A 24,778-nucleotide genomic window follows, 5' to 3' on the forward strand; every position below is an offset into this window, starting at 1 on the left:
CCAAACAGTTACAAATTTTTCTTGGTTACAAAATAAAAGTCCCAATTACAGAAGTATCATCCAGACCTCAGAGTCTTTTATTTTTTAAACGCACACTTCCAGGCTAGGAAAGATATTGTTTATATTGCTAGGTTACATAATTTGTTCTTCTAATTTATGATTTGCTCTGAAGTCTTTTCCCAAGGTTAATATTCTATTTCCTTAGATAAGGACAACTCTCATGCTGCTTTGACAGTTTACTATTGTTAGGTATCACTGATTTTTCATAGTTTCCCATGTCCCATTTTGTTCTGCCATGCTAATAGCTCTTCTGCTGTGGGCTCTGAAACATCACATATGACTTTAGAAATTCTTAAAGCTCACTGTGAGAGCAGTCAAATCATATTTTTACTTTGTATTTACATTTTAACTCTTTCAATATTTTTACTATTAACCAAAAATGATCGGGAAAAAACCCATCACTAACAAGCAGTGCCAACGCTTCCTGTCACATGGCTAGAAATAGCCAAGCATTGCTGAAACACTTACATGGAAGGAATTAGAAACAGACTGAAGATAATTCGCATATGCAACTACCGTGACTAGCCAGCTCACAGCAGATGGGAGATGTGGTGTCTTCTACCCATTCTTTTAGTGACATTTCCAGTGTTTGGTATTTATCTGAAATTACTACTTTAAATTTATATTTCTGAATATATCCTGGAAAATATTTTTGTAATTACTGCAAAGAACATTCCATTTCTTATATACAGGCAGCAAGCTGGTGGGTTAACACAGTCTTGCAAGGGCTTTCATTATACTGAACAGAATTCTGCATAAAAATGTTCACATCAACTATCTTTTTTCCATTAAAAGCCATGGTGTCCTCATAGAAAACATATGCTACCCACTTAATATTTTACCTGGGAATTGAATACATCTCCATAGCAACAATACCCAGCAACCTTGGGCTGAAGGGGACATGAAAACATTTTATGGGTAGAACTTAAAAGCATGTAACCATCTGGATCTGCACAACAAGAGCTATTTTTGACAAACTAATATGCAGTATAAAGAACAGATTACTCACCTTGCAAGTATGTCAAAATTCCATTGTTATCATTGGAGAAAACAAAAATAGAGGGGATATAAAGGAGACAATATTTTACAATTAGCATCTTTAGAATCTTATTTCAGGACAGGACACAAGAACTGATACAGTACTTACAGAAAGACATCATCAGCTTCACCTCAGTCTCTCCTTTCATCTTTCTATATGAGCCTGATCTGGCTCCCATTTAAGTCAATGGCAACTCTTTCTGTTGATATCACTGGGAGTTGGATCGAGCCGTTTAACTAAAGCTGGGGAATCACTGCTATAGCTGTAAGACAAATCTCTAAGTCTACCTCTTTCAACCAGATATTTGGCCCACAATGGCCACAGGAGCTGTAGTTCCAACAAAGAGCCTCCTATGTTGTAAACAAACCAGACAAACCACTGGAACTAGCTCGGAATAAAATAATGGTGAGTTTTTTGGTCTGGAAAAGACACAGGGAAAGGATGTTTAACTTAAAAGACCAAGTTGACAGCCTGCAAATCTCTGTGCTCTCAGCTTCACAGTCTAACCAGCTCCAGAGCTTACCAACTGTACTCAAGATGTCAGCAAAAACTGCTCATTTTAAAGTTCTAATGTAATTGAATACAACGGGAAAAAGTGTAAGACAAAAAACAAACAAGTTCCTAAAGAAGAACAGGCTCAGTTTTGAGATTTTCCCCTATTAAATACTTAACCTCTGCTTGTTTACAGCTGTTTACCATTGTCTAAGCTAGACATAAGCCAATCTATCCTGCAATAATTCCTCTGTGTGTATATCACAGGCCAAGCTGCAGCTTCCTTAATCTTGTTGTTTGAGATAGCTGTAGTGAAATTAACTTAGACATTAAATATATTCAAATCCTGAATGAAGGTCAGTCCCAAAACTGCAAGGGCTCATTAATGAGAAATTCTACAGAGATTCAAGATATACTAGTTTCAGCTGTTTTAGTTCACAACAATAGGAATTTGGACAAAACTTACTGTCCCTGACTGACTTGCACATTTGAAGTAATTATGGTACATGTAGGGAATTACTACTCTGTGCTGTAGATAATTATTTATTCCAGTAATAATTAGGAATCTATTTAAGCCATGAATCTCTAGCTACCAAATATTTTCCATTTTGTTAGATTTTTTATACTTATGGAATAATTCCTATTGAAGTCATGACAGATCATAAGCACAGTACATACACAGTCACTTACCAGAGCATTAACATCCTCAGTTTTGTAGATCAACATCCGTATCTCCTCTGGATCACCGCTGAAAATTGCTTGGACCAGTGGTGGCTGAGAATAGAAAACAATCATTAAAGGTTTGGTTTTTGTTCTTTTAAAGACAACATATTATTCCTTCTAACATTTACCAATACAATGCACAGACATTATGCATTCAATCCTTTGTCAGTCTCAAATCAACATGAAAATCTTATAAGCAAGGTTTATTAGCTTGCACCAGGTATATTTGTATGCATGAACACGGAAGTGTACAGAGCAGGGTCCCCATTAAAATGGCAGCTTTTGCCAACAGATACCACACAGTCAGCATAGTTGTTTCCTAGTCTAAGTATGAGGTTACCAGTTTTCCCTTAGACACTACTTAGCTCTAGCTGTCAGCATATGGCAAAGTTTTAATGACAATCACTCTATAGACATATTTAAACAGAAAATAAATGAACAGCAGTGTATTTCTCCATGATTATTATGCATCTCAGGTTAGTTTACTAAAGAAAAAGCCAATAAGCACAGTTTAACTACCCCAGAAGTGAAATAATTGTCTCACTGCTTGAAATTAGGAAGTGGAATGTACAAATATATAATAAGGCAGAAAGAAGGAAAAATCTGGCACACCCATTTCTTAAGTGTTGTTGACAGGGAAAAGATGACATCACTGCCAGTTAATCAGAATGTTGACTACTTCACTCTCTCTCTCTTTTTCTAGGTTTGTATTAGGCCCACAGCACTATAGTATCTGAGCAGTCAAGTAAACTGATGGGACACAATCAACTTCGAAATCTACTCAATTTAAAAAATAATTGTTTCAGATACCAGACCACAGATCCTGTGCCAATGTTTGCAGTTTTACAATCACATTTTGCCTTTTTAAAAATATTTTCCTCTCCCCCTTGGTGTATGAAAAGCCCACATAAGCAGCAGGGGGAAATGACTAAGACCCCCTATTCCTGTAAAGGGTTAAGCACATTTGTAAAGCAAATTGACTTCAAGGAGACTACTCAAGAACACAAAGTTAGACAGAGCTTAAGTCTTTGTAGGACAGGGACCTAAGTGACTATGCACAAAATGCTGTATACTGCACAATGTCAACAAACTAAAGGAACGGGGAAGATTATCATTGAAAGAGGATGGAAGAAACACTGTCCTCTGAGTTCTTACTTGTAACAAAAGCAGGTAAAAAAATTCTGACAGACATGATTTTTAAGTTGACTGTGTCCCTTTAAGAGAGACTAATCGGGAGAAGAGGCCAGGGAATTTGGGGACTGGATGGATACAGCAGATGTAAGGAGGGAATGTGGGATGGGATGAAGGAAAATGGAGAAGAGAAAAGGGTTAGTTAAGTGGATGGTTGAGGTGGAAATTGTTCCTCTCTCCCGGTATTTTGAGGATAAAATTAATAACAACATATACTGTATATACTCGTTCATTAGCCTGTTCGTTTATAAGCCAACCACCCAAAATGGATAGGTAAAAATAGCAAAAACTGTATGACCCTTTCATAAGCCGACCCTATATTTCAGGGGTTGGAAAACTTTGGCGGGAAGCGGCGCGGGCTGAGGGATGTGCTGGCCGCCATTTCCTGCCTCCCTCGTTGGCCTGGAGCGGCGAACCACGGCCAGTGGGAGCCGTGATCGGCTGAACCTGCGGACACAGCAGGTAAACAAACCGGCCCAGCCTGCCAGGGTGCTTACCCTGGCAGGCCGCGTGCCAAAGATTGCCGATCCCTGTATTAGATATTCAATTCAATAATTCCATAGAGTTTAAAATCATCAAATTTTGGTGTAGAGCCATTTATAAGCCGACCACCGCTCTTTGATGCGTCACTTTTTTACCAAAAATATTCAGCTTCTGAACAAGTATATATGGTACATATATCCAGTTATGGATACTACACTTTAAGAAATGCTGAACACCGAAGCATTATTATCCTTCCACTTCATCTCTCTACTTATCAGGTGTTCAGTTTGTGAAAGACATTCTTAATTAGGTTCCCCACTACTGATGACGCTTTTGCAGTGCAGGCTTCAAGTTCTCCTCAAGCTCTCTCTCAATGCTGCCCATGTTATCGACAATTGAGCTGAGGCAGGTGAAATCACCGACAATCTCAACTGGCTGGTCGCCCACTAAAATACTAGAGCCTGCAATATGTTCAAAATCATCAACTGGAAGAACTTCGTTTTTACCCTAATTAATTTTCAGGTCGACTTTTGACACAGAGCTTTCCAGGGCTTTACGTGTCATGACTAGCTCGTTCATTGATTTGAAAATTAGCACTTTGTCGTTGGCAAAATCTACATTGGTGAGGTTCTGATCATCATGGCGTATTCCTAAACTGCATTCACTTAATGTCTAGTCAAGCACATAGTCTATGACAGCATTGAAATGTTCTGGGGTAGCAACACATCCTTGTCAAAGGCCCAACCTAATCTGGAAGAAGGAGGTTCTTTTCCCTTTTCCAAGAACACAGCTTGAGGAGCCATCATATAGAAGATGAAACATTCTACAGAGCTTGCCAGGGAGGCCTGTGAGTTTCAAGATCAGTTAAAGCGATTCCCTGTCAACAGAGTCAAAGGAGGCCTTGATATCCACAAATGCAATGTGAACAGGGAACTTGAATTCTCGTGCCTTCTCGATAAACTGGTGCACAGATGAAGATCTGCTCTGCTGTGAAACATCCAGGAGTGAAGCCAGCTTGTGGTCTGCTCTTACTCCTCAAGCTATCAGTGGCTCCGGGCAACAAGAAAGAAGCAAAATCTTTCCCCATGATGGACAGAAGAATAATGCCTTGATAGTTACAACAGTCTCATTTGCTGCCTTTACTGTGGAAGGGATTCACTTGTTATAAATAAATTACAATGACATTATTACTAGTAATTGTAACTATGTGAGAGAGAGAGAGAAGAGATCATCCATAATTTCGTAAAAAATGATTGTAAGGCTTATGGGTCAATAGCTACCTTCAGTTACTCCTATGCATCCACTGACTAATGGATATTGTTTCTGAAGTGCACAATAGAGGAGATAAAGGTTTAGGATTGCAAAAGACGCTCTAAGATGTGTGTGTGAGTTCATGGAGAAGATAGCATCTTCATAAGATATGCCTATTTTTAGAAAAATATGCCTGAAATATTTTGCAGCGTTATTGCTTAAATTTTATGTCAGAGTTGAAAATGTGCATCTGCTGGTGGTCATCATAGAAAAAGTATTGTTCTATTTGTTGGCTGGCAGTGGGAAAAAATGGAGGTTGTGTAAGTTACGTATGTGTTGATGATGGATGTAGGATAATCTGAACTGATGATTTCCTTGATTTTCAGTCAATGCTGTTTACACATGGATGACTAACTGTACCAATGATTGTTTTATTTTTTTGGGCGGGGGCAGGGTGGAATTTCCTAGGTTTTTTTTAAATGTAGAGTGTGATTTTGTAAGTAATGAAACTGACAGATTTAATGTGATATTCTATTGACAGAACAGTTAAAATATTTATTTATTTATAGAAAATATTTTGACTGAAAATTCCTCCAATTCCAAAAGCAGCAAAAATTCTAATATGAAAAAAATTAGAATGTGAATGTCAAAAAACGCATAGTAAACTATGGAACTGGAAATAGAGTGCATATGTCATTCATGTTTTTTCTATTCCAGATTTTTTAAATGTGTACACTTGCTTTATTGATCTGGATTTTAAGTGGTGTCAGATTCCAGAGAAAAGGTCATTTAGGATGTGTCCAAAATTTTCTCTTAGAAATCCAAACCAGCAGCCAACATAAATGTTTTGTTTTATTGTTCTTCTATAATAGCTATTACATTTGTGATTATGAAATGTGTCAATAAGTTTTCTTACTGTGGGACTTTAGGTGCATCGTTTACTCAAAGAGTCATGTGGATGAGAGATGTTCCCCAAATGTAATGTTCTGCTCTCCAAAATTAGAGAAGCACTTCCCCTAGGGATAGGTTAGCTCTGTTGAGGAGAAACTGAAGCAGTGAAAAAAATATCTGAATACAGATTCAGGAGCACAAAGTTCCCTTGGACTTTTCTTGTGTATACAGAACTTTATTTAGCAAACTACTAAAACATATACCTAACTTTACTTCAATAGGGCAGTCATGAACCTCATTTTAAGCATGTGAGTAAAGCACCTTACTGAATTGAGACCATAGTGAGTATCTGAGTAGTATACAGAAGCAACTCTAGAGGCAAGATCCTCAGGTGGTGTAACCTGTTGTAGCTCCTGTTGTAGTGGAGCAGGAGCGCCCCTATGGAGGGATTCCATGCTGACCCCCACACCTTGCTTGAGAAGAGGAGGCTGGGGGCCACATGGGGAAGCTGATGGCGCCTCTGGGTCCCAAGGCAGTGCAGCCCAGGTCAGGCCTGCAACTGCCCCCCACCCTTGGGGTCATGTGGTGCTGCTACGGTGACCAAAAAGGACCCTGTGTCCTGAGGTGGACCTGGTGGGGCCAGGTCTGTTATCGTGGGACTTCCTCTACACCAGCTCACATGGGGGAGGGGGAAGGAGGCTGGGGGGTCACATGAGGCCGCTACATCAGCTGAAGAGTGCCCTGTATCCCTAGGGGCCCTGCTGGACCTGGTTCTGAAAGCTGCTCCCCTCTTCGCAGTGGGCCACTGAAGACCTACTAAACAAGGTCAAATCTACAGGGGGCACCAGGAGAAAAGATTGCTACATCACAGCCAGCCAACAGGAGACACTCACGAGAGACAAGTGTGCCTGTTACAGGATGCACACTAAATCAAATCACCAGAAAAAAAATCAGGACTCTCCCCTTACAACTTGAAAAGACAGTACATAATATTTGTAAATAGCGTTCTATGTGACATCCTTTGGGCTGGGATAGGGGATGCTTGAAGTCAACGGGAGTTGGGAGTTTGCAGAAAATACAGGACTTGTCCATTTGTGCTGCATCTGTGTTAGTGATCGTTTTATTTCTTAATAAAGCTACTTTCAAAAAAAATGAACTCGGTTTTACCATTAGACTTAAGATTTTTTTCAATTTGTCTTGTTACACACTGTAATAGCGAGGATGATCTCTCTTATAGCGAGGATGATCTCTCTTATAGAGATTCTCCCCTCCCCCAAATTTCCCTGCACAAGATATGTGCACTCATTTTGATGGGACATGCTACTCTGCTTGGTCCTGAGAGATGCAGAAGAGTGACTGCATTAGAAAGTTCTATCCTGGCCAAAGTTCTATGAGGGGAAGAAAGGGTTAATCAGCAGAACTACAAAACAACATGTGGGGTGGTGTCCCAGCCCCACTCACCACAGAAAACTAACTATCCTGTACTGTTCTTACTCTATATTGACATAAACAAATCTTTGCTTCCTCCAGTTTCATTATCCCATTAAGTTCCATAATATATTATACATCAAGTTGATGTAGAACACTCTACAAAAAATTATTTTAAAAAACACATTATTCAAAAGGCATTTCAAGCAAAAGAGAACAAAAAAAACTATGCAGCAAAACAAAAAGTAGAAGGTAAAAGCAGTCATACAGACAATGCAGTGAGACAGGTGACATTTTAATACAAAACAAATTAATCTATTCAAGTCTTCACAATGCTCAGTAAAGACTAAGGGACTGATTCTGCAATGTTCAAAGAATGCAAGATGAAGCCTAATATTTGTGTTCACACATTTTTTGCAGTGCCACTGTCGACAGTACAAATACAATAATCTCTTCTCTGATCCCTGTTCTATTCCTGGCTGTCAGTTTGGCTCCAGATCTTGGCTGCTTTCAATTTTTCTTTAAATAGGCAATCTTTTGCCCTAGGGATGGCTAATATTTCCAGGTGAAACAGAGGTTATTTCCTGCAATTCCTGGAATCCTGCAATTCTTCTACCCAGAAAACCTCAGTGACATAGCTATGTTGTGGCAAACTTATGAGCCAAGTCACTGAAAATAACTCACAACTTTTTAAATTTTAGGTCACTTCTAAAAAGGGAAAGAGCAAAACAAATTGATTCAATTTGCCAAGTGTCTTTTCTTCGTATTAATTACTTCAAACTGACCATTTGCCCCAATTTCTGTATCTCATTTTAAAATGTGTCTGGAGATCACATCTCCAAATTACCTGAACAATTAACAAACAGTGCTTTGGAGTTAAATGAATCAAATAGAGACAGAGATAACATGCCGCAGACTGGTTAAAATCTGGCAGTATTTTGCTGTGTTAAAAACGAGGATGACCAAAAAAATAATGTAGGGAAAAATTTGATTTATTCATCAGTTCTGCTGATAACAGACTTTTCCCCAAGCTTAAATGAAATATGTGCAGGACTAAAGTATACATTATCTTTAGGATTATAAAGGGAAGATTTTCAAAAGCACACATGGGTTTCAGGAAACCAAGTCTTACTGGCTTCCTAATCTCTTAAGTGCTTTTGGAATTCTCCAAATTCCTTGGGACATGAAATGTCTTTAAATTTTGTGTACTGTATAGCATTTGAGCACAATGATGGCACCAAATCAATAAATAATAAACATGGTGCATTTGGTAAAAAATTATTCTCACTGCATGTTTCCAGCATTGGGTGTTTCATTGTCCATCTATTTCTATACTCTGTAGCTCATCAGTATTTTAGCTAGCAACCCTTTTTCATACTATATTTATTATATAGGAAGGACAGAGATCTAAGAACAACACTATGCCTAAAAGAGTCCACAGAATCCAAGAAGATATAACTTCTGAATGAAGTGAAGACCACACAGTAAAAATCTCTATGGAGATAAATCCCAAATTACAAGAATACAAATAAACCAGGACTACTCTACTGGCCTCTTGATAAGGAAGACTATATTGAGTGCACAATGCTGATCCTGATGGGGCCCATCGGTGCTACTACTGTAACCGCAAACCCTACTCACCTCCAATCCCACCCCAGAAAACAAGATCCAGAGTGCGGACAACTGTAGTATGAACTGAGCCAGGAGTTACCTAGAATAAACCCAGGATAAGCCCATGGTTGTCGGCTTTATGGGCAGAAGTAACTCTGACAGTGTTATGCCCAAATACAGATGCAGGGCTATGCATATATATAGACAGTATATATGACCCTCAGATGGTGTAAATCAGTTTAGCTACTTTGACATAAATGGTTTGATCCCAATTTACATTTGGCCTTCTGTCTTCAAGAGGGACCCAACCATTTGCTTTCTAAAGAGCGAGGAGCTTTCAAATGAGCTTTTCACTTGCTCTCCCAAACAGAAGTCAGCAAAAGAGTGTTAGGTTCAGAATGTCAAAAGAGATAAAATGGTCATCAGCAGGACAGAGCAATAGAAACCATTGTGGTGGGCCTGCTATGTCCTGAAGACTTTATGGGGAGAGGAATTCTTTATTAATTAATAGCCAGTTCCACTTTGGCTGTAACTGTCCTCTTAATTTCTCAATATCCTTAAAGCCTCACTCACACATGCAAACCCACACCCACCCCTGTTCTCCACTAACTCCAGATCCTCTAGAGACAGTGAGCATCCCCTCATCTCCCTCTGTGCTATGCAACAGCTGCAAGCAAACAAACACAAAAATGGAAGAAAAATTGAACGTTTGCTAATTTGTCTTTCTTCATAGTTTCTGATTTATGAAACAATCTCATCTCAAATTATCATAAACCTACACACACACCACTTAAGCCAAAAGCTACAATGTTAATAATAAAAAACAGATTATAATCATCCTGCCATGTGCTGAAGTATTTCAACTGCTTATATCTCCACTTCTTTACTTGTGCCACATTTGGGTGCGAAATGGTTGAAAATTATTCAACAAGTAAATCGCACAGGTTGTGTACATCTAAAAATCAATTCCTGCATAACTGAGAGCTAGGGGCTCACACTAATGAAGAAATAGACTCCTCATATTTATTTAACCTTCATGAGATCAGACCAATCTGTTTTTAAAGCTCTTCCTTACCCTTCAAATCTAACTCTTATTTACAGTTACTTTCCTAGATAAAAGGTCTGTTTTCTATAGAGCTTGGTCAAAATATCAATATTTCCATGATTACATACCATGCTTATAAAATCATTGTCCTAACAAAATCTGAAAACCCAACAATCAGATCCTGAAGCTGTTACTCAATTTCTATCTCACTCAGGCAGCAAGACCCGGATTTTCCCCCCAAATGAAGAAAATATCTTAGATTTATTTGATAAAGGAACAAATGCTGATGATACTATATAAATACGTTACAGTTGCACTTTAAGTAAACAAAGCAGTATTAAAATCTCCTCAAGAAGATTCAGCTCAATTAAATATTGGTCACAGAAACTGTTCGAGGATACTTAGAAACCTTTGAAAAAGATTTCATCTTGCAGTAGGGTGAACAGATGTCCCGATTTTATAGGGACAGTCCTGATTTTTGGGTCTTTTTCTTATATAGGGTCCTATTACCCCCCACCCCCTGTCCTGATTTTTCACACTTGCTGTCTCCTCACCCTATCTTGCAGCAACTTTAAATCCACAGGGAGATAATCTCAGAACGTGGCCCACATGCTGTGACTGAAACCCAGTCATTGCTGGTGTCTCTTTGTTCTTCCCTGCTATGGCTTGGAGGGAATGAAAAATTTCTGACATTTCAAAAGGGGAGGGGAGGGGGAAGGAAGGGCAGAGAAGGGATCATAGAGAACAGCTTGATTTGTGCAGTCCCATTGGAAATGTTAAAGATAAGTCTCTCAAGCCTTGGGGATTTGTACTACATTATATGCTATCCAAATAGCATTACAATTGACCACTATGACAATACAGCCATGTGGGTTAAAAAAAACAACAACAACACAGCAGCAGGGGGAGGAACTTTCTTTATCTGCCTAAATGTTCTACAGGAATGGAAGCTCAAATGCCATTTTGACTGTTCTGCATGATATTTCATCACAAGAAAAGCACAAGGGGGGGGGGGGGGGATATTAGCCAAAAACAACCATCACCACCACATTGGTATCAATTCAGTTTTCCAGGATATTTTTTACCAGCAGATTCACTTCCACCCCTCCCCCACTTTAAAAGACTCATTACAAAAATGTTTCCCCAGTTATCTACAGCATTGACTAATTAATGGATAGGAAACAAATATTGCATACGGTATTGGAGCCAAACCATTTCAGGTGCTAAGTGAGAAAAAAAGAGTCATGTTCAAAATGGATACCTATAAAACAGCCATGTTAGAAAAGGCTAAACATTTAAATAGTCCTATTAAACAACACAATTAGGACTGACTAGAGGCCAAGTCCTCCTCTCTCTGGACTCAATGGGATGTCTGCCATTAACTTCAAACTGGAACAGAAGCAAATACTAGATCCAAATCTGGTATTCAAAAGTTCACACACATTTCTGCTCTCATTAAAGGCAATGCAAGTTATGCTGTTGATTTCATTGGCAGCAAGACTGGAAGCCCTGAACTGGGGAAGGAAACCGACTTTTCAGACATAAGGCCTGGTCCAAAGCTCACTCAAGTCAATAAGAGTCTTTCCACTGACTTGCGTGGGTTTTGGATCAAGCCCATAAAAGCTACTGAGCACAGACAAAGCCTTTTCCCCAAGTTCACAGTACACCTATAAGCATGCAAAATTCCATGCAAATTGGATATGATACTGTGCATTTTGCAGCTTTAGTGAAGAAAAAAAAAAGTGCTATGAAGAACATTAATTTGTCCACATTTTCACTGGACATTAATCCATAAAAGCGGCAGTTATTGAAGTAATGTTGTGTGTGAGGCTACAGACATTATGTCTATACAGAAAGACAGAGGGCCAAATCCAGATTCTACTGAAAACAACTACAAAAGTCATGGAGTTTAATAAAGATTAAACAAAATACTAGTGCTTGTTATAACCACAACAAAATCCACAGATCCCCGTCACGTTCAGTCCTCTATAGGCAACGGTGCTTTTTCTGTTAGCTTGAGTCTCATGATGACACACTATTATGAATATAAGTATTTGGTAGGCATATACACTCTAGTTCTCTGCTTTCTGAGGTTATTTCTGTTCTGTGCACAAACTATTTCTTCCTGCTCTTCCTCTTTATTACTGTTAGTACATCAGCCAACTCATGACTCATGCTAGTTGCAGACTTTTGTTTCTCAGTTCCCTCTCCAAAAACTATTCAAGTATCACCAGTGCTAGTAATTGCTAGTCAGCTCACATTATTGATAGGCTCTTTTATCCAGTTTCCACTATCCCCAGCAGCAATTATTCTTAACAAAACATCTCTTCCTAACCTGTCAATGAAACGCTCATCTTGTGCTGGTAGTGTCAGGATCCAAATTCACCATCAAGTTCAGTACAATTAAAAACCATAGTGAATACAGCTGAACACACATCTCAGATCAATAAAACTGGGAGGGGATGGTGATACTTTCCATTTCATATGACGGAATGTTTTAAAGTTGAGCCTCAATAAGGAATTTGGATAGTTCAAAGAGAAGAGAACACCACATTGATTCAATTTTTATGCAGAAAATTCCCAGTGAAGCAATCATTAATATCTTTGCACAGGACTCCAATACTCAAAAATTCTGTGCAATCTTTGTTAACACAGGAGTTATTTTTTTTCTCCAAGTGAGGCAAGAAAGAGAAGCTGCCAAATCTGCCAGTTTGAAAGATGTTTTCTTGTAAATTTAAAAGCTTTTGCAAAAGTCTACAAAATTTGTGAGAAATAGAAAAGTGATTCTCTTGTTAATTCTTTAGGCTTCTCCTGATCCATAGGCATTCCTAAAGACAATCATGTGACACAGGAAATGCACTGCAAATGAAGATGTGCTTGTTGCAGGAGTAGGCATAACCGCACTAACTTTAATCTAGCTAGCGCAGCAATGATAGCTGTGAGTGTGTGGCAGTGTGGACGCTAGCTGGGCTAGCAACACTAGTATGTACCCAAAGTCCCCAGCAGGCTTGTACAAGGTTGGCTCCCCGACACCAAAACCTGTGTTATATCCTCACGACCATGTAACCCTTGCCAGCTAGATTAAAGCTAGTGTAGGTATGTCTGCAAGCCCCCGCACCCCAACCCCGCTGCCTGGCAGGAGCACCGGGTGGAGCAAGGCAAGCCCCCACGCCCCGACCCTGCTCCCTGGCAGGAGCGCCAGGCAGGCAGAGTAGGTCGGGGCGTGGGGACGTCCATTTTTCTGGGGGCCCCATAATTGGCCTGGGCATGGGTCCTGCTGGCACAGTGGCTAATCCGCCACTGGTCTCTCACTCCCTTCTGACCAGGGTATTTCCAAGCAGCACAATTCTCTGCCTTCACTGCCTTATTCCCAGCAGAGGCAGGCTGCCCAACCACACCTGCTTGCTTTCTCTTCAGATGTTAACATGTGTAATTACTACGGTTATAAAGTACCACACTGCACTGCCTATGCAAGCTTATTTTATTCCTGAGGTAAAAAGCTCGGTGTTAGCTCAGAACAAGTGTACTCATGACATGTTTAGTCCATTCTTTATACACTTCAGAGGTCTTTGAACTGGAGTTTCCAGGAACAGGTACATTACAAGACAATTGGCTTCTCTCACCACAGTGTAGCTTCAAAAGGATGAATTCAAAGTGGGTCATGTGTATTCCCCTCACCCAGCAGGTATTTCCTAGGAATCCCACTTTACATGCAAGGTCCCCAAAAGTCCTTTGAAGTTCCTAACATTTACATTAGTCAAGTCCCTAGAAAAGCTACATACAGTTCTACAACAACACAAACAGTTGCCTCTTCAATACACCGGATGCCAAAGGCACCAAGCCCAATTAGTAAGGTGTAACTTAATTCAGGGAAGTTTATCTTAATTCCATAAGGTTTGTCAGGATATAGCAGGATACTGTCAGTCTGTCACACCATGATCTTTAAAAAGAACAGGAGTACTTGTGGCACCTTAGAGACTAACAAATTTATTAGAGCATAAGCTTTCGTGGGCTACAACAAACTTCTTCAGATGCATATAGATAAATTTGTTAGTCTCTAAGGTGCCACAAGTACTCCTGTTCTTTTTACGGATACAGACTAACACGGCTGCTACTCTGAAACCATGATCTTTGCAAGTACTCCAGTCACTGAGGTTACCAAACAAAGGATGAGAACTTCAAGTGGAGAATAAGCAGCAAGAACAAATTACTTCAAAACACAGATCCAAATTTCATAACAAAGTCCTTAGTTTTAAAGCCAAGGGTAAGCAAATAGGATATCTATGCAGCAGAGCTTATAAAAAGGGGTTCCCATGAAGCTTCAGTGGTCTCTAAACTCTACTATTCTAAGCAGTCAGGTGTGGGAAAAAAGAGGGAAGCATCTTGGGTAAGAGAGAGGTCTGTGACACAGTGGGCCACTGGAAGTTCACTAATCTGTCAGCAACTTGTCAGGTCTGACATACTCACTACACCTAACACACTGCTGCCATGATATATACCCAAAAGATGGCATGTAATATATCATTAGAAAACTAATAACGTACTTATCATTAGTATTCTCACATGATATACGTATGGGGTGTGTATAAAGTGTTATAAATATACACTAGACTGTTCTTAAAATGTGTTTGGCAAGCAATGCATAAGCACAAGACCGTCTACCTTAGACAAAGGAATATGTATTAGCTTGTGTGACCAGCCTGGTGGCCAGGCACAGATAACGAAGGTACATTTACCTAAAAGGTAAACAAAGCCATCAACTAGTGAGTGGGGGAGATAGCCTCTTAATTATCATAACCGGTTGCAAAAATAAACATGGTGTCAGCTCCCTAGTGCAGTGGTTCTCAACCAGGGGTCCGGGGCCCCCGAGCAGGTTTCTGCGGGGCCGCAAAGAAGGGCCAGTGTTAGACTTGCTGGGGCCCTGGGCAGACAGCCAAAGCCCCATCACATGGGAGTGAAGCCCGGGGCTCTGAGTCCCACCACCTGGGGCTGAAGCCGAAGCCTGAGCAATGTAGCTTCACCGGGACCCCTGTGGCATGGGGCCCCAGGCAGTTGCCCTGCTTGCTACCCCCTAATGTGGGCCCTGGCTTTTATATGCAGAAAACCAGTTATTGTGGCACAGGTGGGCCGTGGAGTTTTTATAGCATGTTGGTGGGGGTCTCAGAAAAAAAAAAGTTGAGAACCCCTGCCCTAGTGGACACAGCAAGCTTAGCCTCCAGGAGTGCTTCCTGCGTCCGGAAACAGGGTCAGTGAACTTTGGGAAGATATAAGGAGAAAGGAAAGCAATTTTGGCATCCTTCAAATGAAGAAACAAAGGAACGTTGAGATCTGTGAAGGATACTGGCCAGAGAGTCTGGTCAGCCATGCTCGAAAAGAGACTTGGTGACAATCTCTTGTCTGAACAAGAGAGAGTCTAGTTTGTTAAATCTGGTTTTACTTTTAGAAACATTTTTACTTTTGTTTGCTTGTTACCCTTTCTATCTTTATTCCTTATTCTTGGTATCACTTAAGCCTATGACTTTTGTTTAATAAACTTGTTTTACTTTTAATATAAACCAACACATGAGTTTATATTATAGGCTATAATATATAATATATAATTATATTATAATATAATGTATTATAATGTTATAATATATTGTATTATTATATTAATAATATATAAACCTATGATTGAAATAAAATAGTTTGTCAAACCCCAGTTAAATTAATGAGTTGCTGTTTACTGACTCTTTGAAAGAGCAGCAAACTTAACTTCTGTGAATGTGCCAGGAGAGGGCTGGACACTAAAGGCAGAGAGTTTGAGGGAAATACGGGGAGGGAGGTTGGTCACCTTGCAAGGAGCAGCAAGGCCGGTGGAAGCCAGGGCAAGGCTACTGTACTGCGAGCATGTAACTGGTGTCAGGGCTCTGAACCAAGGCTGCACAGCACAGAGATGCCGAGTTACAGGACAGGTGGTAACACAACCTCTTACTGCTCTGCGTCTCACTTACTGATCCATGGGACGTGTGTCAGCTTCACTATACCTAATGGTAACAAAAAATGCTTTCAAGGAACTGAATATTCATGCACATGGTGCCAGACTTGTTTTCCCTTGGAATTCCTTGGTGGCAGTGAAGAGAGCTTTAGGGAAATTATTCCTGTTTTCACAAAGTATGCTGTTTCCTGTTGCTTGTTTCTGATCTAGTACACCTCTACCCCGATATAACGTGACCCGATATAACACAAAGTCGGACATAACGCGGTAAAGCAGTGCTCCAGGGGGGCGGGGCTGCGCACTCCAGTGGATCAAAGAAAGTTCGATATAACGCGGTTTCACCTAAAACGTGGTAAGATTTTTTGGCTCCGGAGGACAGCATTATATCAGGGTAGAGGTGTACTGCCCTTGTGTAGTTTAGCAGCTACAATGTAATGCAAGAGTCAGATTTTTTTAAAAAGATTAAAGTTGACTATAATGTTACTTGTATTAATAACACTATAACCGTGTGAAGCTGCATATCAGTTCATAACAACACTTCATCCCTATGTTTGCATTTGGAATGTTAAAGTTGGCCTGGAGATCGGTTTAGCACATTAAACAGATGTTTCACCTCTAATTTGAATCTGGAACACATTAGCAAAATTAGTTTGATTAAATATACCCTGACAACACCCTTGCATTCAGCACTAACCACACAACAGAACCTGACAACAAGCTCAAACTCTGGCTGCTGAATGCAAGGTTAGCTGTCAACAAGCTAAGGCCAAGCAAAGAAACAAAATGGTATACAAAATAGTATCACTCCTGAAACCAACATTATGATCTTCAAGGCCTGACACACCTAGTGGCGTACGGACTCCAACACTCTACAGATGTCGCCAATGGTTTTGTAGAGGCTTCAGTCAATCAATCAGTCTAAAACAGGGCCCTGAGAGCTGTAATGACAATCTGCTCTTCTTCCCCAGGAGCTTTTATATTCAGGGTTCTACAGCTCTTATCCCTCCCTCTTCTTCAATATCTACACATGCTTTTGAAAAGATTGTGAGATGCCAGATTCTTGTCAGTGCTAATGATGTTCATCCCATAACTTCTCATTAGTCACAATCAATCCCGTCACAAAGACATCACTATGTGTGCATGCGATTAGCACTTGGATGAAGGGCAACTGGCTCAAACTGAACCCAAGACAAAACTGACATTAATATTGTATAAATACAGTGATGAGATAGCCAAGATGTTGACGTTTCTTCCATCAAAGACAAATATTCTCAATTCATCAAGGTACTGTGGTCCAAAATCTCAGTCTTACTACATTTATCATTAGTCCAGGATACGCCTATAGCAATAGTGGGAGCAACTGGCTTCTTTCACCTCCACTTTGACAGGAGGCTGTGCCCCTTCCTCCCAGAAGAGGTTCTACCCATAGTGATTCACAATAAACTGTTGTAACTCTTCGTATCTTACGGTGAAGATGGAGGCAGCCTAGGAATTCAGCTTGTGCAGAATACAGAAGTCCACCTGCTAGGTAGGGAAAACAACCAAGAAAACATTTTAGCAGTGCTACCAAGCCCCATACTGGGCCCCTGTTCACTTTCAGTGCCAATTCCTCACACACTACTCTTGATCTTTAAAGACTTCAGTTTGTTAGTACCCAGCTACATTAAAGACCACTTCTCCACTCATGAACCACTGAGATAGCTGCACTCCTCTAGGGCAATGCAGCTAATAGCTCCCAGAATGAAACTCTCATTAGTTGGAGACAAGGGGCTCTCCACTGAAGACATTTGAATGGGGTGGAATGACAGCCAAGCCCAACCCCAACCATTTTCACAGAGCATGTTGCAAGACTCATCTGTTTGTAAAAGCTGTCTCACAATAATGGATGTCAAGGAATTACAGCATGCAAACCAACCATAGAAAGTAAAAGCTGATGAACCTGAGAGACGTAAGGAGCACAGTCCACTATGGACATCTCTATGCAACATTTAATTACAGTGCATGGTGCTCAGATACTATAGTGTCTGGAAGTAATGTTACACTACACTACAATGGCTGAACAAGTAATATAGGTTAGATAGATAGAAAAAGATTTCAAGTTCTTAAAAAAAAAACCTGTATCATTTATTTTAAAAACCTACGGACCAACTCTCAACACATTGCTAGGCAGTGCCACAGATTATTAAACCTGAAAGAACTTTAAAAAAAAACTAATTAAACTTTAACACTTATGCTGTTTATTTTTTTCACATCATTCAGTTTGAACAACGAAAAAGTAGTTCTGTTTCACTCTTTCATACACAAGCATAATTAATCTTATAAAATAGAATGTTGTAATGTTTGGGTATGTGGGAAAAGTTTAAAATTAAAACATTTAAATTCATTAAAACATTTCTGTTAAAAACATTTTAGTGTTGTTTTTTTAAAAACAAATCTATGCCTTGAGCCTCAAATAGGCTTTTATAAAACAATAAATCATTATTTGCTCTCCAGTTCCATCATATATAGTCTGATATTGTCTTTTTAAAATTTCCCTGTAAACAGGCAACATTACAAAAAAAGCTAATTAGATAATTTATGGAACTGCTTATTAGCCAAGTAAGTGGCAGCTTGCCTTACAATATTTTGGTCTGTATTATTGCAACTGAGCATTATTTAGAACATTTCTCTAATGATAGCAACAAAGAAAGTTGGCGATCATCAGTTGAATTGCTAAATTCAGATGAGCACACAACTAATTGGGTAATCAAATCAGGAGATGCAAATTGGCCACTTCACTAAATAACTACACTGCATTACAAAAAAAAACCCCAACAAATGATGACAACACCAGTAGGATTTCCCAGTCGAGATCTAGTTCACTGTCCTTTGACGATTTCACAGCCTGCCGCTGCAATCAAGCCCTGGTGGAGGTGTTGGGATTCTAACCGCATTTCCTTTTAACAGTGTTTCTCTCAGACACTCCCACATTTACAGGTGTTTCTGCAGTTCAGGGAAAAACACATTAGAGGGACAGTGTTGGGGATAAATTTGTCGCCACCTATTCTACACCTAATCAATGGAAAAGGTCAGGGCTTTGGTTTCCGCGCTTTCAATCTGGTTTACATGAGCACCTATATTTAAGCTTAATTTTTTAAACTGCATTTTCAAATGGTTAAGCACAATTTACTTTTCTTCTCATTTGGGCGCAGTGGGAAAACGGGCCACCATAGTTCACCATAGTGTTGAACTTTTAGGCTTGGATTCTCAAAAGCATGCAGATTTGGCTTAACTCCACTCCCATTGAAGTTAATAGTAAAACTTTCATTGACTTCACCAGGAAAAGAGGCCAATGCTGAGTGGTTTTGAAAATCCCATCCTTATAAAGTTCAACTATGAAACCTTTGGAGACATGAGAATGTATTTCATGGCAACTTACTTACATTTTACTCCACAATTTGACATTCAACAACATACACTGTCTCCAAATCATGGGAATAACCATGGGTACTAGGATGACTCCCCTGTATGCAACCTCTTCATGGGCCAGCTTGAGGAAGAATGTCTGGTTTTGTGGTGCATTTGCCTGATATACACCTGTGAGATTTTCATCCTCTTGACAGATGTCCGAAACTCCCTCATACATTTCCACCACAACTTCAACAACCACCACCCATCCATCAAACTCTTTCTAGAACACTCCCATACTTCAACATTGGAACCCTACAGACAACTATATATAAGAAACCCACAGATTACCACTCTTACCTTCATACATCCAGTAGCCACCCCAAACACAATCTGTTATCTACAGCCAGGCATAGGCACCCACTCCATGGGTGCTCCAGCCGGCAGCCAGCTCCTCTCCCTCTCCCGCAGCGCCTCCTTCTCACCAGTGGCCCCACCAATTAACTCCTCCCCCTCGCTCCCAGTGCCTCCCGCCCGCTGTGATTAGCTGTTCTACAGTGTGCAGGAGGCGCTGGGAGGAAGGGGAGGAGCAGGGATGGGGCACGCTCAGGGGAGGGGGCGGAACTGGGCAGGAAGAGGCAGGATGGCAGAGGAGCAGGGGCAGGAAGAGGCGGGTGGGGCGGGGCTTGGGGAAAGGGGTGGAGCAGAGGCAGGGCTTGGGGCGGAGTGGGGGCAGGGGCGGGAAGAGGCAGGGTGTGGGTGAGGGCTTGGGGGAAGGAGAGGGGGGTTGAACACTCCCGGGGCAAGGAGGAAGCCGGTGCCTGTGCAGCCAGGCACTCAGATACCATAGAATATGCTCCGAGGAGAAAGTCCGGGATATACACCTTAACACACTTAAAACTGCCATCACCAAACAAGGAAATTCCACCAGAGAATTAGATCACATCACGAAACAGGCCACCCAAATACCCAAGAGAACCTGCTACAACACAGGAAAAAAAACAAAACTTTCCAACCACACATCCCTAGTTGTCACCTACCATCCTACCCTGGAACCCATACCGGGTATCATCAAACAATTACAACCCATATTTGATGGGAACCATATCCTGAAAGCAATCTTTCCTGAACCCCCTCTTCTGGCCTTCAAACAAACTTGCCAAGCTCATCATCAGAAGCAAGCTCCCCACAGACCAGGACACACCAACTCCAAGTGGTACCAGACCCTGCCAGAACAGACAAAACTTGTAGACATATCTCCACTGCTGTAATGATCAATACCCTGCCCTCCTCACAAACAACACACCTTTCAAGATCCCTGGGTCCTACACATGCCTATCACAAATTGTGTTGTACCTCATCCAGTGCACTAAATGCCCCAATAACTATGTGGGTAAAACCAGACAATCACTATGCTCTCAAATGAACTCACACAGAAAAATGATAAGTGACAAAAACATCACATCACTTGTGGGTGAACACTTTTCCACAAAGTGATCACTCCACATATGACCTCTCGGTTCTCATCCTCAAAGGAAATCTACACAAAACCTTCAAAAGACGAGCCTGGGAGCTTAAATTCATAACTTTGCTAGATACTAAAAATCATGGACTTAATAAATACCCTGGATTTATGGTTTATTACAACAATCTGTAACCTACTAAACCTTCCCCCCCTTTTGGCAGGAGTGTTAACTGGCCACTTCATCATTAATGGTCTCTTACAATATGTGTTAACTACTTACGCTAAACAATCTGTTCCACCTCCTATTTAGCTGAGTGCCTTTCCCAGACCGGAAGAAGAGCTGATCCAATAAAAGATATTACCTCATCCACCTTGTCTCTCTTTTACTCCACAAGGCATTTTCCCCATTTAAATCCAGCTTCTACTTACTCGCACCCCAGTATACAGAATTCCCTCTCTCTGAGTCTTTCACTCTTACATTACATTAACCTAATATTAAAGCAACTTTATTAGTTTCAGATTCCTTGCTCCTCAGGGCTAAATCCAGTAGGGAGACAGTGTGCTCTCTCCCCCGAGGGGACCAGACAAAGGCTTCCATTGTTCTACAGTGTTTCTCAAACCAGCTGAAAATAAACAACGGAGAGCGGCCCAAAGGTCCAATGCTACTCAACTTTGAGAACATGCTTTTGTGTTTTGGATACATTCTAACATCAGCTGTCCCCAATCAGTAACTTTGTTCTATCTGCACCATAATCATTTCGACCACACACTGAATTTTAGCCATTACTACTGTAATGTTAAACAAAACTGTACAAATATTTGAGCAAGTTTTTGCACACCAACTGCTGGAAATTTCTAATCTGGTTTCAGGTTATGCAGAAACTTTAGTATCACTGTGCTACAATTCTGCTCTCAGAGGCAGAGGTGTGGGGCGGCACTAGCGCTAATTTGCAGCTCTGCCGCGGTTTCTGAGAAAAACCTCAGGAAATACTTAAGGCACTTTTCTGTGGAAAAAAAAATCATGTTTTCTAAACGACTTCATCCTCCCCCATAAGCTCAGCCTGTGTTTCAGATAATAGAAGTGCTACAAAATTACTTGGTCTTGTAGCAAGTAGCAACTGATAATGTGCCAGTCCTTTTGGGGTTGTTCACTGAAGTGGTATCTGACTATCTTTTATTGGGCTTGCTGCATTAAGAGAGTAGAGTCTGGCTACAGTGCACTCAGCTCAGAGTTTGCTAAGCAGTGTTTGATAGAGATAAGGAAAGTAAACCACAGTTCTTCATCACTGTTCAGCCTCCTGCCACACTTGGTTGGACATTTGCAGCTGTAGTCACTCCCAAGCCAACATGCTCTCTGCGGTTCAACGCGTCTCATCATTCTGCATTCAGGGTTTTAAAGCCTGCTGACAAAGTTCAACTGCCTTGAGAGGGATAAGTTAAAAGCAAACTGATCCTCTGCGCAGTTTCCTGGATGTTCAGTGAATGGGAGGAGAGAAGATGCCAGGAGAGACCTGCATGTATAGCAGAGCCATGCCTGCCAACCACAACAATGACAAATGCTGGAGAGTAGGCTTCCTGCAAGGTATGTACACCCTTTCGTCCCTCATTATTTAGGCTGCAAGTGTAAGGAGTTAACCACCAAGCCATTCAAAACATACAATCCAGACTAGTCCTCTACAATTTCCCTCCTGCCTGTCCTCCCTCTGCAGGTGATGTAACCCCTCCAGGACCATTCAGCAGCCATCAGAAGGCACCCCGCTGGGGTGTGAAAATCCAGCAGTGCGAGTAACAAGAGAGCAAGAGTCCTGTATGTCTGTCCCTTTGGATGGTGGGTTATTTGGCCTGCTAGAACATACTCAACACGTTTTTAGATTACATGAAAAAAAAAAACATTGGACAAACAAACAGAAGGTCGCAGAGTCTAGCACCCAACAGTTAGAAAAGCCAGATATAAAGCTGCCTGTGGCATCCTTGCCCCAGCCTCCCTTCTCGCCTCCACCCTTCATCCTGCTCTCACTTCCTGTGCTGGGCACCACAATGACCCCTGGCTATCGGGGGAAGCAATTGCAGGGGGATTGATGCTCAGCCCCTGCAGTCTAGGGATGAAGCAGGCCCATGAAACAAACTCTTAGTTGAGATATTTTAGCAGCTAAATTCTCCAGATTATGTGAGAACTGAGATTTTCAGAGACTCATAACTTGGCCAAATTTGGGCAGATTTTCATGGGGATGTGCCATTTGCTGTGCCTAATACCAATGCAACCCTCCTGCCAAATTTCAAGTGCCTGCTGTAAAGCTAAGAGGCACTAGAGCTTCTCAATGAAATGGCTACAAGAATTTTTTTAACATGGACAAAACAATGTGTTTTTCCCTACCCTCATTCTAAGAAATAGCTGAACTGGTTTTGCTGAAGCAGACAATAGCTATGGAAAATTTCAGTTCAAGCTGTTAAAGCTTGGCAAAATTATAAGCCACTGAAAACAAGGTCTTAAAATGGAAAGTGTCAGGAACCTTAGTTATACATGCAACTATGTGCACCACCTATTATAAATACAGGGTCCAGTGCATACAGAGTATTAATCTGAGCCTGTTTTACCTACCTAATGGGGCCCAGTTAATTACCAGCATAGTCTCTGCTCTACTGACAGCATTGGTTTGCTGCAATTTAGGGCAGACAACAATAGAGATGTTCTCTTGCTGTCATTAAGAAATGTCACTGGGAGTTCATGCATTCATGAAGAATTGCCATGCCCCTCAACCTGGATAAGAATATGACCATTAAAACAAATCTCCCACCCCTCCGCTTCCCAGAGTACACTACTGTGACTAGATACTGTAATAAAGTGGAAGGCAATACTAGGAGTACATTTCCTGATAGTATTCCATAAGGCTAGACTGGATGGTTAGCACTTATTAACCCCTTTACATTAATAAGAATATTATAGCTCATAGCCTTAAAATGGGAGTGAATTTTCAATGTTGCTTCAATGTTGATTTAGACAATTGGCTAATGTTATCTGAAGGCCAGGGTAAGTTCTTTAGTTCCCATTACCATACATTTCATGACCTTTTAAAAATCATGGAAGCTTCTGTATGCTTCTAAGAAGCCAGGAATTATACCATGAATTGGAATCTTAAAGTAATGCTCTAAAATGTACACAATTGTTATGATTATGTTGTATCACATTCATTCTGTGATATTGGCTTAGTGTTACTTATTTGCTCTATTTTTAAACTAGGTAACAATATGTAATTCAAGCAATCACAACACCCCTTGTTGTATTTGTTTCACCTGAGATTTTAAATCCTTGCTCAGAGCCTGACAACACCTAAGGATGAATATATTTTATTTAAACCATCAGTTTGCCAGGTTGCAGCCGGCTTAACACCATGGTCCACTTGAGTTTAAAACAAAGAATTGATTCATGCTATCTGATCACTATACAAAACCTATCTAAACCTTCTTCATTGAATAGCAAAATGGTAGCATTAAATATAGAAGGTCTTGATAATCAATACATTTGCTGGCATGATGGAAAAACTAAGAAAAACAAATGAACAATCTGAAGGCTCCAGCAGGCTGTAAAATGACAGTCTGTGCCTGTTGGAAATTAAATAAAACTACAATATCTAACAATTGGCTGTCTAACGAAATACTGGAATAAGCAAGTTTCTATTAAAACAACAGTGCGGGTCACACTAAAACCCACAAATAAGAGGAAATTGATAGTTAAAT

The 24,778-nt window shown here is 40.6% G+C and overlaps 1 protein-coding gene across 1 annotated transcript in view; it reads right to left on the bottom strand.

Moving 5' to 3' along the window:
• Positions 1–24,778, bottom strand: part of ANKRD44 (ankyrin repeat domain 44) — a 214,491-nt gene that overhangs the window by 117,057 nt on the left and 72,656 nt on the right. Inside the window, exon 2 of the mRNA XM_065413045.1 lies at positions 2,282–2,365. Within this exon, the coding sequence (XP_065269117.1) occupies positions 2,282–2,365 (84 nt within the window). The remainder of the gene's footprint in view (positions 1–2,281; positions 2,366–24,778) is intronic.

The sequence above is a fragment of the Emys orbicularis genome, chromosome 11, assembly GCF_028017835.1.
Source record: "Emys orbicularis isolate rEmyOrb1 chromosome 11, rEmyOrb1.hap1, whole genome shotgun sequence".
Taxonomy (NCBI): Eukaryota; Metazoa; Chordata; order Testudines; family Emydidae; genus Emys; species Emys orbicularis.